Source organism: Andrena cerasifolii, chromosome 8, assembly GCF_050908995.1.
Source record: "Andrena cerasifolii isolate SP2316 chromosome 8, iyAndCera1_principal, whole genome shotgun sequence".
Classification (NCBI taxonomy): Eukaryota; Metazoa; Arthropoda; class Insecta; order Hymenoptera; family Andrenidae; genus Andrena; species Andrena cerasifolii.
The window spans coordinates 1457557-1475752 of NC_135125.1; the positions used below are offsets into that span (position 1 = coordinate 1457557).

Here is an 18196-nt window from a genome sequence, read left to right on the forward strand (position 1 = left end):
AGGTGAAAGTGTAGGATGGGTCGTTCGTTGCACATCTGCAAAGAACGTGTGTTTCGAAAATGTGCTGGCTTCTTTTTACCTAAAGCCTCTTGTTCTGGTGGGAGTTAACCCATAATGGAACGAGAGAAACTACTTGGGGGTAGAGGAAGTTGCTTGGAAAAAATCCTGTCAGTCAGCTAGCAATCTCGTCCCAGAAATGTTCTCCGCTCAAGAATGTTACGCGATGTTCTGGGTGTACGCCCGGAACAACGGGGAAGCAAGTGCTACTGTGCGAGCGTTTGCACGGGAATACCCGCACATCTAAACCACCAACGAGGGTACGATTTGGCGTTTGGCGTCAAGATTATTCTCAACGGAGTCAATGATGCCGCAAGGCATGCATAGACGCTGAGGGTGGTCACATCGAGCAACTGCACAACTAATAGTAATCGGCCCCTTTCAGGGCCACCAATTTTACGACGTAGGAACAACACGCTCCATGAAAAGTAGTAGTAGTCTTTATTGCGTCCCCTCGGGGTTTACAATCCTCTTACACACTTACATCTACAAAACCTTATTAACTATCCGCTCTTAAATCTACTTCAACTTATTCCGCTCGCCCGCTCGCTCTCTCGCCCCCGCCACGCACGCACGCACGCCTCGCCCGCCCCTCCCTCCTCCTCCCCTCTTCCTTCCCTACCATCCGACTCCCGCTTCCGCTCGCCTCCTGTCACTCTCATTCCTTAATCTTCCATTCATCCACTCCACCCCCCCTTCTTTCTTCCACCCTCCTCATCCAGTCCTCCCCACCTCCTTCGTCACTCAACACCTCCCTTACTACTTCTTGCCACCCCCTCCCCTCCCCCCAGTCCGCACACACCTCCCACACATGTTCCCATGTCTCTGACTCCCATCCACACACCCTGCACTTCCTCTCCTCCTCATCCCCCCAGTACCTCCCTCCCCTCATCTCATTCCCCAGCCTAAATCTTGCCACTCGCCTCCACCTGCTTTCACCCCACCCCCTCTTCAAATACCCCGGCATCCCCACCCCTTTTACCATTCCATACCACCTATTGTATTTTGATTCCCTAATCCTCTCCCATCTATTCGCCTCCTCCAACCTCCTTCCCCTACAGACCAACTCTTCCCCCCTCAATTCCCCCTTTTCCCTCACCCGTTCCACATCCCCCACTGTCCACCCCCTCTCCTCAAAAAACCCTTTCCTCTCCTCCTCCCATCCCCCCAGCACCTTTCCCCTTCTCGCCCTACCCTTTATCTCTTCCCAACATTCCCTCGCCAGTTCTCCCCCTTGTCCCTCCTCCAACTTCCTCTCATACGTCCACGCCCTCATCCCCGCCCTTCCCCTCATCATGCCCCGCTGCAGCTCCTTCCTTACCAAATACCCCGGTGTGTACCAATCCACCCCTAACACCCATTTCAAGTATCTCTCCTGCAACCCTTCCACCCTGTCCCTTTCCTTCCATCCCCATATCTCCACTCCATACCCCACCATCGCCCACACCAATCTATCATATAACCATACCCTTCTCCCCCAATCCTTCCCAAACTTCCTCTTCCCAATACCCCACACCTGCCCCATCACCGCCACCGCTTTCCTGACCCTATCCCTTACAAGGGGCTCCTGCCCCCCATTCGCCATCACGGTATAACCCAGATACTGAAATTCCCTCACCTCCTCTACCTCCTTACCTTTCCACCTCCAAGCCACCTTCCTCCACCTCCCCCCCCCCCTTTCCTACACCTCATTATTTTTGATTTTCCTACATTGAGTTGTAGCCCTTTTTCGTCCATGTATTTTTGCAACCTCGCCATCATGCCCTTCATACCCTCCTCATCCTCCGCCACCACCGCTACATCGTCGGCATACGCCAACGTATACACCTTTTTCCCCCCCAATCTCACCCCTCCCCAACCACCCTTTTCTAGCTCCTCATCTAAGTCCGCCAAAAGCAGCGTAAACAAGCTCGGGCTCAGTGGGCAACCCTGCCTTACTCCCCTAGCAGTCCAGAACTCCCTCCCCATCTCGTCTCCCACCTTCACCCTACACACCGTTTCCTTCAGTACCTCCTCGCATCTCTCTACCAGTCCCTCTCTCACTCCCCTCTTCCTCATCGCCTTCACTAATACCTCCCTGTCCACCGAGTCAAAGGCCGCCTTTAGGTCGATGAAGAACACTATCATCCTTCTGCCCTTCCTTGTCACCTGTCTATTTATCAAATAATTTAATACATAGATATCTATACAACCCCTTCCCCTCCTAAAGCCGGCCTGACTCGGTGGCAACAACTTCTTCCCCTCCACCTCCTCTCTCAACCTCTCCGCCAACACAGAAGCGTACACTTTGTACGCCGTCTGCGTTAGCGTCACCCCCCTATACTCTTCCACCCTCTTTCCGGTCCCTTTCTTAACCACCGGAACCACCACCCCTTCCTTCCATTCCTCCACCCATCCCTAACCCCATCCACACCCTGTTACAGATATCCCAAAGCCACTCCTGCACCTCTTCCCCCCCATACTTCCACACCTCGTTTACTATACCATCCCCCCCTCCTGCCTTCCCATCCTTCAATTTCCTCACCACCCTTCTCACCTCCTCCTTACTTAACTCCCCCTCCTCGTCCTCCCCCCTCCTTCTTTCCCCCCCTTTTCTCACCCTCCACTCTACTCCTCCCAATAACCCCCTAAAATAGTCCTCCCACTCCTCCATTTTTATCCCCTCCTCCACCCTCCTCCTTTTTCTCCTCTCACTATTCACTATTTTCCACACCTGCCCTTCTGTCTTCACCCCCTCCACCTCCTTCTCCCAACTTTCCACCTCCATCTTCTTTTTCCCCTCACACATAAGCTTATACTCCTTTTTCCTTCTCCTATACTCTTTCCCATCTCCACCCTCCCTCCTCCATCGCCTCAACTCCCTTCTTATCTCCCCTTTCTCCTCCCTACACTCCTTATCCCACCACCCCTTCCGTCCTCCCCTCTCCCCTCCTTGCCCCACCTTCCCTATCACCCCTTTTATCCTATCCCTCAACTCCCTCCATTCTTCCTTTATTCCCCTGATCCCTCCCTCTCTCTTACCGAATAACCTAATGAACTCCTCTCTCCCCTTTTCTGTCCAGTTCCCCCTTGCTGACCCTCTTCCTGGCCCCTTTTTCTCCCCCCCAACCCCTCCCTACCTTCCCCCTCCAGCCATACTACCACTGGGTGATGATCCGAATCCACCCTTTCAGCCACTTCCAATCTCTCCACCCTCTCCCTCGTGTCCTCATTCCCCAAAACATAGTCAATGACCGTGTTCCCTCTTCCTCCTGTGTATGTCCACTCCCCCTCCTCGTCCCCCTCCATGCTTCCATTCAATATCCCCCACCCCCTCTCCTCCAGGAAGCTACACATCCTCCTCCCCTCACCATTCACCTCTCCGTCCTTCGACCTCCTACTTTCCAATCCCCTCTCTTCCTCATCTCCCCCCCAAGTCTCCCCCCCTTCGCTCCCCGTCCTGGCGTTAAAATCTCCCCCTATCACCACCCTCACTCCCTCCTCTCTCCCTTCTACCCACTCCTTTAACTCCTCCAGCTTCCTCTGTAAGTCCTTATTCACGTACACTCCCACCACTCTCCACCACTCCCCCCCCATCTTCACCTTCTTCATCATTATCCCCTCCTTCTCCCCCCCCCGTCTTCCTCCCTTATTTCTAGTCCCTTCCTGACCCCTATTATCATTCCCCCCATTGCCCTCCCTCTCTTACTCTCTCTCTTTGCCCACTGCTTCTCCCACACATACCCATTTGGCAACTTGTTTCTCACCCTCTCCGAGTCTCTTTCCTCTACCCACGTCTCGCATAACACCATCACATCCCATTCTTCCAAACCCTTCCGGAACTCCACATCCTTATTCTTCACCCCCGCCACATTCCAAAAGGCCACCTTATATCTTCCTTCCCTTGCCATTTCCCCTCCACCTCTTAGTCTTTCTCCCCCCCTCCTTTCCCCCCTTCCCGTTTCCCTGCTCTTCCATCCATTTCTCGCCTATTTCATCCCACCTCCTCATCCTCCCATTCACCCACATTTTCATGTATCCTACCTGCACATTCATCCCCCTCCTCCTCTCCCCCTCTGCCCCTCTTTCTATCTTCCACTTCCCTCTCCTCTCCTCCTCCGTGAGGTCGTCCTCAATCCTCTCCTTCCCGTCCTTCAACTTTTTCCTCCCCTCCATTACTTTCCTCTTCTCCTCCCTTCCCGCCAACTTCACTATCACCATTCCTCGTCCATCCTCTCCCACTCTTCCTATCCTTGCCACTTCTTTCATACCCACCCCCTCCAGCCCCATACTCTCCCACAGCTTCTTCACTCCCTCCTCCACCTCTCCTCCCTCCCACCTCAATCCCCTTATTACAACGTTATTCCTCCTTCCCTCTCTCTCCTTTCTATCCTGCTTTACTTCCAGCTTTCTCAGCCTCAGCTTCCATTCCTCCACCTGACCCTCCTCCACCCCCTCCTTACCCTGTCCTCCTCCCTTCTCCCAGCTTTCTATCTTCTTCATCACTTCCACTATCCTTCTGTCCCTTCCTTCTAACTTTTCAAACTTTTCCTCAATACCTTCCCTCCTCGCCTTCTCTTCCCTCATCCACTGCTCCCACTTCCTTCTTTCCCCTCTCCACTCCTCCTCCACCCTTCTTCTTTCCTCCCTTTCTTTCCTCATCACCTCTTTCATCTCCCTTATCTCCCTTATTAACTCCATCATCACTCCTTCCATTCCCCCTCCCCCTGCTCCTCCCCCTTTTTATACCCTTTTATTGGTGACCTTTCCGTTTTTCCGCTCTTCTTAAACCCTCCCCTCCCCTCTCTCTCTACGCTCCCCACCTCCTCCTCCCTTTCTCTCTTTTTCCCCCACCACTCTCTAAGCTCCCCACACTGCTCCCCACACTACTGCCACTGTCCTTCCTAGTCCTTTCCTTTAACATTCCGCTCCCCATTTCTTTCCCCACACCTTTCCTCCCTTCTCCACCCACCTGCCCTTCTCCCCCGGTCCCCCCAGCCACATTCCCGCCGATCTTCCCTTTAAACATTCTCTTCTCTCCTTATCCCCCTTTCAAAACTTCCCGCCTTCTCTACCAGCACCGTTACCTCCTGTCCTCTCCGACAGGTGTCACCCCTGTCACTTCTCCTAGTCCTTTCCCGCCACTCTTCTCTCACCTCTGACACCTAACCTCCAAACCTTCTCTTCTCCCTTCTATATCCCTTTCACCCTCACTCCCAGCCCTTTCCCTCTTATCCCTGTCTCTTCCACACCTCTCCCTCCACCTCTACACTCGCGCTCTACTCTCCCTTTCACTTTCTCTCCACAGTTACCCTACACCACTATACCACTCACAATTCGCACTCCTTTCACCCAACGTGACCGGAAACGGAAGTCTCCGCTCCATGAAAAGTAAATTAAGTGATTAGTGTTAGTGGCCGTGCAGTGAAATGAATATTCGGTACATTAACCGGGACGCACTTGACGTTGCGATCTTTACCTTCGGGTGGTGTCGTATACCTGCGATCAGCTGAGCACTGGGCGCAACCCTACCATAAATCTTTTCGTCCACCGATAACCACGATCGGCACAGTGACCTACTTAGTGACACAGGTTTCCGAAAAGGAAGGAAAGGAATGCCCGTAGGGGTGAGTGTTATTTAATTTATTAGTGATTATTAGGTGTAGAAATAAATTCTGTTCGATTTTAGGGTTCAATAACAGTTTGATTTAAAAAGTATGAAAACAACTCAACCATCGAAATAATTTCCATTATTGTTAATTACCTTTTGCCATTTTTCTGGTAGCTTACGAATATCACTGCGATAGAAATTCGGTTGCTTTATACCGATTATATAAATCCAGTCTGAAAGACTTTATTCATACACCAAATATTATTTTTTAAATTTAGTTATGTTGGCCGTAATTAAACTACGGATTTTTACCTCAATAACGAATTATGATCACTTGTCGTACATTTTTTGTTTCATTACCTTTTGTTTATGCGTTATTCGAAAACGAACTTTACTTATTTCTTGTCCTCTCACTTGAAATAATTATAATTTAAGATTCTGCTTTAAAAAAAAAGAAACAGTGTAACGCGGTTTCCTTCGATGCATGCCGACTTGCTTGTTCGTACGTTCGTAGTACAAGCGCAGCTGCCTACCGCGTAGCCAAGACTACCGCGGGAGCTCGGGCGGAAGGCGCGCGCTCTGATTGGTTGGGGGTTTTTGTTAATATCTCGTTAACGAAGCTTCGGACAATATTTTCGCTAAGGAAAAAGTTGTTCCAAATTACCCCCTGAGTGACCCCTTTCAAGGAACTGCACCATTTTTGGGACACCCTGTATAATAAGTATTGACTTTTCTAGTGTTACCGTAGAGATAGTATGTAATTGTAATTGATAAGAGAAAATGTACAAATATACACTTTGACTCTTTATCAATGGATACATCCAATTCATCCCACACGTCAGCGTCGTTACTCTTGATTGCCGGGAATCGGCTGAATGGTTTGTTCGGTATTAGTAGAAGGAAGTAGAGAAGATGGCTCTCCCGATTAGTTCACATTATGTTGAAGAAAAACCTAAATGTACAAATAAGTGCGGCCACCTAGCAGCTGGGATCAGAGACAGACCCGTTCTATACCAAAATAAGAGAGTTCCTTTTCTATATATATATAAGAGTTTTTTTTGTATCAAGTCGTAAGCGGCATATATATTGCGTCAGATTGAAAGAGTATTCTTCTACGTCTGAATTATTATTAAACCTTTTTGTTTTCTCTTTTGTTTCAACCGCGTCCACGTGTATATATAGGGTGTCCCACTAAGGAGTGGACAGCGCGATATCTCCTAAAGTATTGTCAATAAAAATATAAAAAAAATAGGGAATTGCATGGTTCGAGGGGGCCCATTTATTAGCGCGAACGAAATTTGTTTCCGATTATTATTTTAAAAGATACGATGGTCAAGTTCGGTTTTTCAAATGGAACTATTTTTTTTGAACACCTGAGTTGATAGTGCGTTCCAAGACAAATTCAATAAGCTTTAATGTATACACTTTATTTCCACTGGTTTTTAAGATATTGCGCTTGCAAATTTACTGATTTTCACTGCAAGAAACCCCTCTGAAATGGCAAAAACCGGGGGCGGTCTTACTGACGCCACGGGTGGCACTGCCTGTTGAAATGGATACTTACCTGCCAAAGGTCTACGCCAGAAATGGCAGGCCCAAAGGCTGGACAATTCTTTTCCGTCAGAAATGCTACTTAGGTAGGTACATCTGCGGTATCGAGAAGCGCATCGTTACTTTTATTTCGCACTTGCTTCTACGCTCGGATGGCCGGTTCTTTTGGGAGGGATGCAAGTTGGATTGGTTAGGTTAGGAGGAGTGAAAGTTGCTAGACTAAATTTCAACCATAGGGAGCAGATTGTATCAGAACCAATCCAACTTGCATCCCTCACAAAAGAACCGGCCATCCGAGCGTAGAAGCAAGTGCGAAATAAAAGTAACGATGCGCTTCTCGATACCGCAGATGTACCTACCTAAGTAGCATTTATGACGGAAAAGGATTGTCCAGCCTTTGGGCCTGCCATTTCTGGCGTAGACCTTTGGCAGGTAAGTATCCATTTCAACAGGCAGTGCCACCCGTGGCGTCAGTAAGACAGCCCCCGGTTTTTCCCATTCCAGAGGGGTTTCTTGCAGTGAAAATCAGTAAATTTGCAAGCGCAATATCTTAAAAACCAGTGGAAATAAAGTGTATACATTAAAGCTTATTGAATTTGTCTTGGAACGCACTATCAACTCAGGTGTTCAAAAAAAATAGTTCCATTTGAAAAACCGAACTTGACCATCGTATCTTTTAAAATAATAATCGGAAACAAATTTCGTTCGCGCTAATAAATGGGCCCCCTCGAACCATGCAATTCCCTATTTTTTTTATATTTTTATCGACAATACTTTAGGAGATATCGCGCTGTCCACTCCTTAGTGGGACACCCTGTATATATATATAAAATAAATATTCTTGTAATACAAGTAAAGTGAAGATATTTTATCCCATATCACATTAAGTTCACCATACAATACTATTACGCTTCCCAATCAGCACTTAATATCGTATAACGCTGATTATTATTATTTTAAATCTAGTAGTAGTACATTCAGCTGACTATTTTTAAACGACTTCAAAAAGAAAAAGGTTCTCAGTTCGAGGTGTTTGTATGTATGTTACACGTATTATGTTTGTCCACGAATTTCTCCGTAACTACTGAACCGATGTTGTTGAAACTTATTGCATTTAGTTTGGCTTCAATCAAGTTAGGGCACGGAAAAAGAATTATCAAAATCGGTCAAGTAGTTTTGATGTTACACCAAAAAATATGTAATCTGTTTCATTATAATACATTGTATGCGCGGGCAGGCAAAGGACGGAGTATCAGGCGACCGAAAAACAGAGCGCGACAAAATATCAACGCGTCTTCTGTCTTGTACCGTGTCTTGCTCGCTTTCAGTCCCTCTGATTCGCTCTCGTTCCATCTTGCTCTCGCCATCGGCAAGAAAGGAGCGAAAATGATCGCTCGGAATCGTGTGCCCTCTACGTTGTAATATTATATTATATTTATTATATTATAATATATACATTGTATATCATGTTATATTTATATTATAATATATATTATATATTATAATATATACATTGTATATCATGTTATATTTATATTATAATATATATTATATATTATATTATTTAAACAAATATAGTTATATAACTTAAATTACTAAAAAGTACAAAATAAACAAATTTAAAACAAAATTAAAACCGACTTCAAAAAAATAGAAATGCGCTAAAAAGTAAAAAATAATTTTGTTCCTTATTTAATCTACGACTCTCAATTTTTTTAAGTCAGCACCATATTTACACAGTGCAAATGATGATGCGCCGACATAAAAATATTGAGAGCCGTAGATTAAATAAGGAACAAAATTATTTTTTACTTTTTAGCGCATTGTTTTAACATTGAATATTATTAGAGATAGTCCATACTGATAAAAACACATGGACATGTATTTTTTCATTTTTATATTACGTACACCAAACTAATGTTTACTGAAATCAGTACCTCCACTACTGTAAACTTCTCTTTAAATGTACAAACTAATGATTTTTAATAGATGAAAAATCAATTGCTATTCACAATTAGGAGATATAAGTACTTATATTAACTTACGGGCATTGGCAGATAGCTGCTGGACAATTTGGTGGGTACCGAAGACAATTAGTCTGACACCAATCGCTCATTCCTGGTATACGGCGATAAAGAGGAGTGGCTACGCACACTTGAGATCTGAAATTCATATTATCGAATAATATTCTCCATATACAGGGTGCCTCCAAATTCAGAGACATCCCGGTGCATGCAATGTCCTGATTCCCAAAGACATTGAAAAGTCTTTTACTGTTTTGGGATCCGGGGCTTCGTTCTCGAGATATTAACAGTTGAATACAAGGTGTAATGGACAAGTGTTCCGACTCCTGTTCCGATTGTGTGACTTTTTCGCCCTAGTTCTTCTAACGGCTGCTAGATTGGCGATCAAGGAGAAAAGGCTGACTTTTTGCGCATAATACGACTCTACTACTACAATCACATAAATGCGTGAGTATATGGATTTCTTATCACGACGCCGCTCGCGACGGCCGGAGGAACCACACAGAAATCGGCACATAAAATCGCTGGGGTAAAGGTACTGAGTCGGAACACCTGTCTATTACACCGTGGTTGAATATTAGCGGTGGAACTTCCAGACCGTGGAGTTTAGTTTCAAACTGCGAAAATGAACCAGTGCTAGGATGTCCCTTAGAATTGAAGGTGCGATAAAATGTTGGGACGCATGCTAATTTTATTCCTTTTGGTGTGCTAAGTAAAGGTTGAGTTTCCTAGCCGCGTCCGGCGGCGGCGGCGGCCAGCGGCCAAGAACGTTTCGACAACATCTGTTTGCCAGCATTTCTAAAGGGGAGTCAAGAAGGTAGTGCCGTCTTTAATAATTTAAGGCATTCTTCAGTCTCACAATGAGTTAATCCGTATATTGCTCTGTCGGTGGGTAGTACGTATGATGGGTTCGGACCCGGACGTAGGTACTGCTATTAACCGCCGCGCCATCTCGTGGGACAATATGGTCATAAACCGTGACTCAGGTCGGACGCTTGGTCGATCAGCCTGATTAACTTTTTGGATTAACAATTTGTTTTAATAATTTGTGGGATTGCGTTTTGATTTTATAATAGCTTCGAGCCTTCTTGGTGTAGAATTTATTTAGTTGGATGTCATAGCAGGTTGTATTTTACTCTAATACTACATACAGGGCGATTCTCCAGCGGCGTCTGTCCTTTGACACATCTCTTTAGATGCCGCATGGTACCCCGTGACAAGGTTAAACCCTCGCAGTGCCTCACCGAATTTTATGAGTTTCGACCCTTGAAAGGGTTCGAATATCATTAAAAAGTCAGAAATGTCCAGGATTTCCGCATGTCCCATCAGATCTTTGCAAAAAAGACGTCAATGAATTCTTTATGTTTCGCCGATGAAACTGACACCACGAACGACGTAATTCGGACCACATGAAGGAAATTCCATGAAAGATAAATTTATATCGTTTCAAGTTGTCTTCGTTAATAATAGTCCGATTTACAGGAAATTTCATATGATTTTCATCGGAAAAACATAAGGAATCCATTGGTGTCACTTCCATATCGAAACGATAAAGAAAAAAAAAATATTTTATTTCTGAAGCAGGTATAAATCCTCGGCCGTAGACCCTTTCAAGTGCGCTCGAATCAAAGTGGGACTCTGGACGCTGCGCGGCCGAAGTTTGGCCGCCGCCAAGGGCTACCAGCCGCGGTTGCCGGCCGCGGCCGCTGGACGCGGCTAGGAAACTCAACCTTAAGTATGCCAAATTTCGTCACAATCAGATCATTCTGAACCCCGCCTCAAGAAGCTTAAAGTTACGAAATATTGTAAACTTTTTTAAATTTTTTTTGTTCATCATTAGAAAATAATCGTTTGCTTGGAACAGAGGTTGCTGGAATAAATAAATATTTTACCGCCATAATCCAAAGACTGTAGAAATGGAAAACTTGTACCACTTTCATTCTTCCACTATTTAACGATATTTTAACGATATTATTCATATATCGTTAAGTATCAATAAGTTATCGATACGATATCGATAACACTGTCCAACAAAATTTAACTTTTTTCCTGATTTGTGACATTCAATAGCCGCTGCTTATAGTAGTAGTCAATGGTGGTGAGCGTGTCCACTGCCGCCCAGCATCACAGAATAGCATAAGGGGGTAGTGCACTATTGGATACGTCAAAACGTTAGTTTCTTTGACGCTAAATTACTTTGATACCAAATAATCGTTGTAGCCGTGCTTTTCACAATCTATTGTGGGCACGTTTTCGAGTAATTGCAAAAAAATAATCGTCGGAATGTATAAACGGCGCAGCGCTGCCGGTGGTGTATATCGATTCAGGTAAGCCAATCATCTGAGAGCAAAATGTTTTGGGGTGTCCAGTAAAAATTTCAGGTGAAAATATTCATTGGTTCAAGAGTTATAATGTACACTGTATCTGAAAATGGTGTTTCGAGAAAAACGGCGTCAAAGTTAAGTTCCATATGTCAATACCGCTCTGCGAGGCTGTTGCTCTACGGTGCACTTGCGTTCGCTACTATAACTTCTACAATTATTTGAATTTCTTCATGAAATTTTGTTTAAAATGTTCATAAAGGCTAAGATTTTCAGAATCAGTAAAAAATCGATTTTTTGAAGCTGAAATAGTCGACTACCCCCTTACCGCGCGTGACTACCATTGTCCGCGCGCACGTTTTGCCAAACTCTTTCGTTTCTGTATTGAAAACAGAAGGTGTTTTACCACTTTTGTTGATGTTTTCCACAGGAAAAATGTCTGCTGCATCGTGTGGAGCAATGACATCTTCTCCTAGACCCTTAGTTTTGGAAATATACAGAAAGATATCTGCCAAAATTGGTTCCCTTTAATTGTTGTTTAAACATATTTAAATCTGATCTTTATTCAATAATAACTTATATCGTTGTATTCGCGCGAGTTCATAGAATAATTTAACGGCTTAAGCAACCGAATACCTATTACTATTTGAACTCAAAAGATGTTCAAAGTTGAAAATTTGCATCTTTTTTCAAAATTGAATTTCTCGAAAACTAAGGATAAAGACAACAAACGGTTTGCGGATTCGTTTTCAGCACACAAAAATCTATAAGAAACGGCTATTGAATGTTACAAATCAAAATGGTTGTTGAACAGTGTAATCGATAGTTCCAACTCTAGGATCATCACACATTTGTTTACATACAGGGTTGCACATTTAAAAACCAGCTGTTTGCAAGAGCGCAGTTTTGTTCGAAACTTTGAGCCTCTTGAGGCAGGGTTTAGTGTTGTTTGATCGAATTAAAATTTTGCACAATATTTACCACACCAAAAGGAAATAAATCAGCGGGCGTCTCGGTCCAAATGTTTTAATTTAAAAAAAAGTCATCGTAAGTGACACTGTAACCAGCGCGGTCGGTTCAACTGTGTGTGTGTAAACCTGCATCCACACGCGCCTCCTGCGTGTGCGTGCGAGGAGTCATCACTCTGCGCTCAGCTGCTTCGGCTTTAAACCGCGAATATTCAACTGTTAATATCTCGACAACGAAGCCACGGATCTCTAAACGGTAAAGGACTTTTTGATGTCTTTTTGTATCAGGATATTGCATGTTCCGAGAAGTTCTTGAATTTTGGGGCACCCTGTAAGTATTTACATTTAAGGCACAGTGACAAATTAGTTACTATTTAATTTTAAGGTGTAACATTTTCAATTTACAATTAACGCTGTAATGGCTTTACCGCGTTTCACGTCAGGAAATTTCCAGCCGGTGCAGTGATAGATTTAATATGTTTTCACCCATATATTCTCTGGAACCCATGGAAAATATTATCTAAGCATCCCCAAATGTTTATTATGAAAACAAATTGAGCTCGAAATTCGGCGCCTCAGCGATTTTTCACTCATGCGGCAACCGAACCTGTGATGATTTATTAACTAATGAAAATTACAATTTCTATATTTCTTCTCGATCTTCAATAGAATTCTACCAATAAATTGCCAAGAATTTCTTAATGAAAAAGAGGTCAAACTCGACTTTACTCGGATTATTTTTTAGTTTCTTAGACATCTCGAAATGAAGTTACTTGTTTTAATATAACAACTAATATTGATAGATAATAAATACACATAGGTATGGAAGTCATATGTGCGGCATTGAGAGCAATAACGGACTAACGCACGTCGAAAAAAAATTTTTTTCCCTATTTTATATGATTAGTAGAACCTATTGGAATATATTATTGCTACTAACTCAATTTCGAAAAAAATGTGGGTTATTCCGTTGTTGCTCTCAATGCCTCGTGTTATATGTAAGATAAATGATGAAGAGATGTAATATTTTAAATCTGGGGACTCGTCTGATGTTCGTAACTATAGACCGATCTGCATTAATAGCGTTTTATCCAAAGTCTTTGAAAATATCATAACCAAAAGGCTTAGTCAAGTTTTCTCTTATAACATCTGCAATGAACAGCATGGCTTTGTTTCTGGTCGATCAACGGTCACGAATCTTGCCGTCTTATGTAACTACGTTGCCACCAACTTGGAATCTAACCTGGAGGTCGATTGTATTTTCACTGCTTTTAGAAAAGCCTTCGACTCAGTGGATCATTCCATCCTTTTACCCAAATTGTCGGCTATAGGATGTATGCAACCTGCTCTCCTGGTTGAGTAGCTATTTATTGAATAGGCGTCAAATTATTCGCATCTCTGATACCTATTCTGATCCAATCGTTACAACGTCAGGAGTGTTCCAAGGGTTACATCTTGTGCCGTTTCTCTTTAATATCTTTATTAATGATATATATGATGTTTTCTTGCACAGCAAGTTCCTTTTATATGCGGATGACCTTAAGATCTATAAAAAAAATATCGGGGCATGCTGACTATCTTGAAATGAAATTGGAACTGGATAGATTTCTAGATTGGTGCAACTTAAACATGCTAAATTTTAACTTTTCTAAGTGTCATGTCATGAGGTTCTCTCGTAATATGAAACCAATTGTTTAGCGTATAGATTGGAGAATTCTCTCCTAAACGAAGTAAATGAAATTAAGGACCTTGGGGTTCATATTACATCCACGCTAGATTTTTCCAAACACTATTCAGTGATTACTAACAAAGCCTTGAAGACTTTGGGTTTCATAAAACGTTTCTCTGCTGACTTTGTAAATGTAAGTACTTTAAAGTTATTGTACACATCCTTAGTCAGGCCTCATTTAGAGTATGCATCCATTATATGGTCTCCAAATACAATTAAATACAATACTCAACTGGAAAGGGTGCAACATAGGTTTCTGCGGTTTGCAGAATATAAATTACACATTCACAGGCCTGTCTGGGATCATGATTTTGCATCGATACTTGTTAAACTTAATATGACAACGGCTTCTGCGCGCAGAACTGTAACAGACATAACCTTTCTTTTTAAGATCATAAAGAGTGAAATTAATTGTTCTGCACTACTGGAACTCGTTGATTTATATGCTCCTACCAGATGTGTCAGAAAAAGGCCACCTTTCGTATACCGCAAATTCAAATCTAAATATGGGTCGCTTGATCCAATGAATCGCTTAATGTTCAGTGCTAGCTCCTATGTAGACTATGTCGACTTCTTTTCCGGTAGTAGTTCCTCTTTCAGTTGGAAGCTCTTCAGACTATTGTGTCAGGAAAATCCTATCACGTCGTTGTAACTGTGCTTTGTATTGGGCAATGCCCGTTTAATTTTCAATAATAATAATGATAATATGCAAGACGTTCTGAACAAAAGGTGTAACCTTCTGATTGCGCGTGATGCAGGTCAAATATTTCACCCACGCTCTTGCGTGTCCCGTTCGAAAGTGTGGCGCGTAACAATTGGGAAAACTAAGCACCACAATTCTGACCACGGGTAAACCTCGACTCCAGAAGAGTGTACATAAGAGGCAGAGAGATACTTATAAAAGGAAAACTTTTGGGTTATACGATTTTGGAAGAACGTGTTCGCCTTCAGCTCGATAAGAAAAGTAGTTAAGCAACACCGATTCTGGACCAACGCAGGGCGAGGGGATGAAGCGGGGCGGTAGGTACCCCACCGAGGGCGTGGGGCTGAGGCGGTGGAGGGGGAACACGACTCGTTGACGTGCAGGTGGAGGGAACCGTTGCTGAATCATCATGCGTTGCTGGAGGCGCGAAAATTCAAAGCGATCCGCTGAAACTATCTCCATCACTCTCTCGGTCTGTAGACAAAATATAGGGAGATATTACGCGTAAATAATTCAAGTCGAAACCTGCATGACCATTGCGTGATCACCATGCCAAAAATATATAGCTCTAATCATCGAAGGTCGACTTCCAAGAAAAATGCACAGTATCTTCGAGCGCGTTCCCGGAGGCGCGAAGATTCAAAGTGGACCGTCATCCAGTTTTCGTCCGAAGGCCAGATGACGCACGCGATAGCCGCGTCGTAACCACGCAATTCTCATGCGTAGATGCAAGTTGAAACCATGTCTACCGCGCGAACCTGAGACAAAACACAGAGCGATAATGCTCCAAGGGCTGGGTTCGTCTAAGCAAATACGTGCGCATCGACAGTACGTTGTTCGTGCTTTTGCAAAAGTATGAGTAATACAGTATATTTATGTCACGGTAAGGGTATACGTGTGAGTATATAAGACAGTAGGCCGAATCGTCGCTAAGTCAAAGTCGAGAACAGTGTGTGACAGAACACACATCGATCCGAGTTATCGTTAAGTGAAGATCGGGACCAACAACGTGGCACCAACAAGTGTACTTCGCAAAGAAAACATGGAAGTATTTAAGAACGCGATTGTGGTGTTGTCTCTGATGTCCGAACTTTTAAAAACCACTGCGGAATTCCGCGACTGAATGGGCAAAGTTGTGAAGGAGGAAATTAAATCCGCGTTCGAGAAACGTTTGTTGACCGGGGCCGTGATCAACGTGGGAGCTGTCGATGCACGCCGATTCTCTCAGAATGCCCGTCGAACGGCGATTTCGCGCGTTACGGACGCCATTACGAAGCATCGCAATGTGTCCGTGAATACCGTTCTCAACGATGAATTCATGTTGCGGGACAAGACGGACGTGAAGAGTTTTGCAACGCGTAATTAAGTACTTTTTATGTCTTCGAATGTTCGCGAGTGGTACACGAAGCAAGTGGTAGCTCCGACGTTGATCGCGATGGAGGAGTTTCAGGAGCGTGAGAGTGGATGGACCTTACGGACAGTACAGAATATTCTGATAAATATCAACAAACATAATCCACTCTGTGCCGGCTGCAACGTGTCGCTTCCACAAGTGGTCGTGGCGAAAAAAGCGGTGGTGAACGTTAAGTGTAAAGAGATAACATGTTTTTTGTGGTCGGCCGTTGCCAGTCTGTTTCCGACTGCTACACACGGGGACAGGATTGCGTCGTAACCACACTATTCGACGGTGCTCCGTACGGATGCTCTGAGACTTCCCATGTCGATGGACCAGTTGCAGAAGTTCGAGGTGGCGAACGATGTAACCGTGAACATGTACCTATGGTCCGACGACGAAGATTGCGTGCCTCTACACGTGACCGGCAACAAGCGAGAGGCGATACACGCGAACCTGCTGTCGGTACAAGAACCCAAGGATTTGCAGCGTTATCATTTCGCTTGTATTCGCAGTCTCTCTCAGCTGATTTCCAGACAATAGCGCAACCATCATATGTGACGAAGTCACGTCACGAGCCATGCGAACGCCCCGCACCGAGGCCGGGGGGGGGGAGGGAGGGTTGTTCGCGTTGCGACCGCTAGGCGGCTGCGGGCGCAATACCGATCTCGCGGGCGAAGATGTACGGCCTCACGATATAAAGGCCGCGGCGAGCGGAATCAGGAGCTCTGGTCTGTCGCTATACGGCTTCAAGCAATACGAGACGCTCGCTTTTTGAACTCCTTGAGGTGTGTCAGGGGTCGGCCATCGCCACCACTGTACCGTAACCAGCCTCCGTCCGAAATCGGCCGAGATTTATCTTGCGCTTCACCTACATCAGAGAGGTGTCTCTGCGCCTATTAGGCCGGAGCCATACTGCACTCTGAAACTCCATTGTACGACTCTCAAACGAACGCGCCTGTTAAGGCCATTCCGAGCAGAACGTTCCACAAATCCGCATCCTAGTTCCTATTGACTTGCCGCCAACATCGCCACCGCCGCCAAACGACGCGTCCGCCGAAACAAGAGACCCGTAACTCCGCCACCGCCGGAAACAATTGCAAACAGAATAAACGACAGGGTTAATGTAACATTAAACACGCTCCAATAAAGAACTTGTTACTTGTTACCCAGTGGTTACTCATTCGCTGAACCCGGCCATACCGACTGAGTCGGCATCAAATCCCTTCTCCGTCCCACCAGTAATCGACATCCGCAAACGACGGTCGATTACACATAGACAAGTATTCGTTTGCGATAGGTAAGCAAATAATAAAAAAAAAAGATTTCGAGCGATATGTGACGAAGCGTTTGCATTGTTTTTCCATATACGTTTAAGGTGCCTGAACTTTTCCTGATTGGCAGAATGATTGCAACAGCACACCGTGGATTGTCTGCGATTAAACGAGTGTGCAGTAGACATTTCGAACATTATGAGCGCAAGAAATGAGTGCCGTTCGTCGTATACGCAGGCTTTGAGTGCTTGCTGGAGAACATTGAGCAGTCACCGATGGATCATCGCCGCACGTACGAGTATCAACGTCACAGAACTTATGGTGTAGGGTACTATGTGCATTGCTCTGCCGACGAGTCTCTGTGTAGATATCGAGCGTATCGCAGCGATACCGAGTGACGTAGCGTTCCAGCTGCGAGGAGTCGAGCGCGCAGCGGTGCGACCGGGAGTGAGCGAGAGGCCGAGCAACCGGGCGACCGCGACCGATCCGCTCCAAGCGGAACCGAATCACGCCCGCCTCGCGACGCGTCAGAGCGATGACGCTCACTCCCCACTGCGCCGCTAGATCGCGTTGATTTCTCGCAGCT

At 44.9% G+C, this 18196-nt stretch overlaps 1 protein-coding gene across 1 annotated transcript in view; it reads right to left on the reverse strand.

The window, feature by feature from the left end:
- LOC143372241 (uncharacterized) overlaps positions 1–18196 on the reverse strand; it is a 154411-nt gene that overhangs the window by 27024 nt on the left and 109191 nt on the right. The window contains exon 8 of the mRNA XM_076818294.1: positions 9244–9360. Within this exon, the coding sequence (XP_076674409.1) occupies positions 9244–9360 (117 nt within the window). The remainder of the gene's footprint in view (positions 1–9243; positions 9361–18196) is intronic.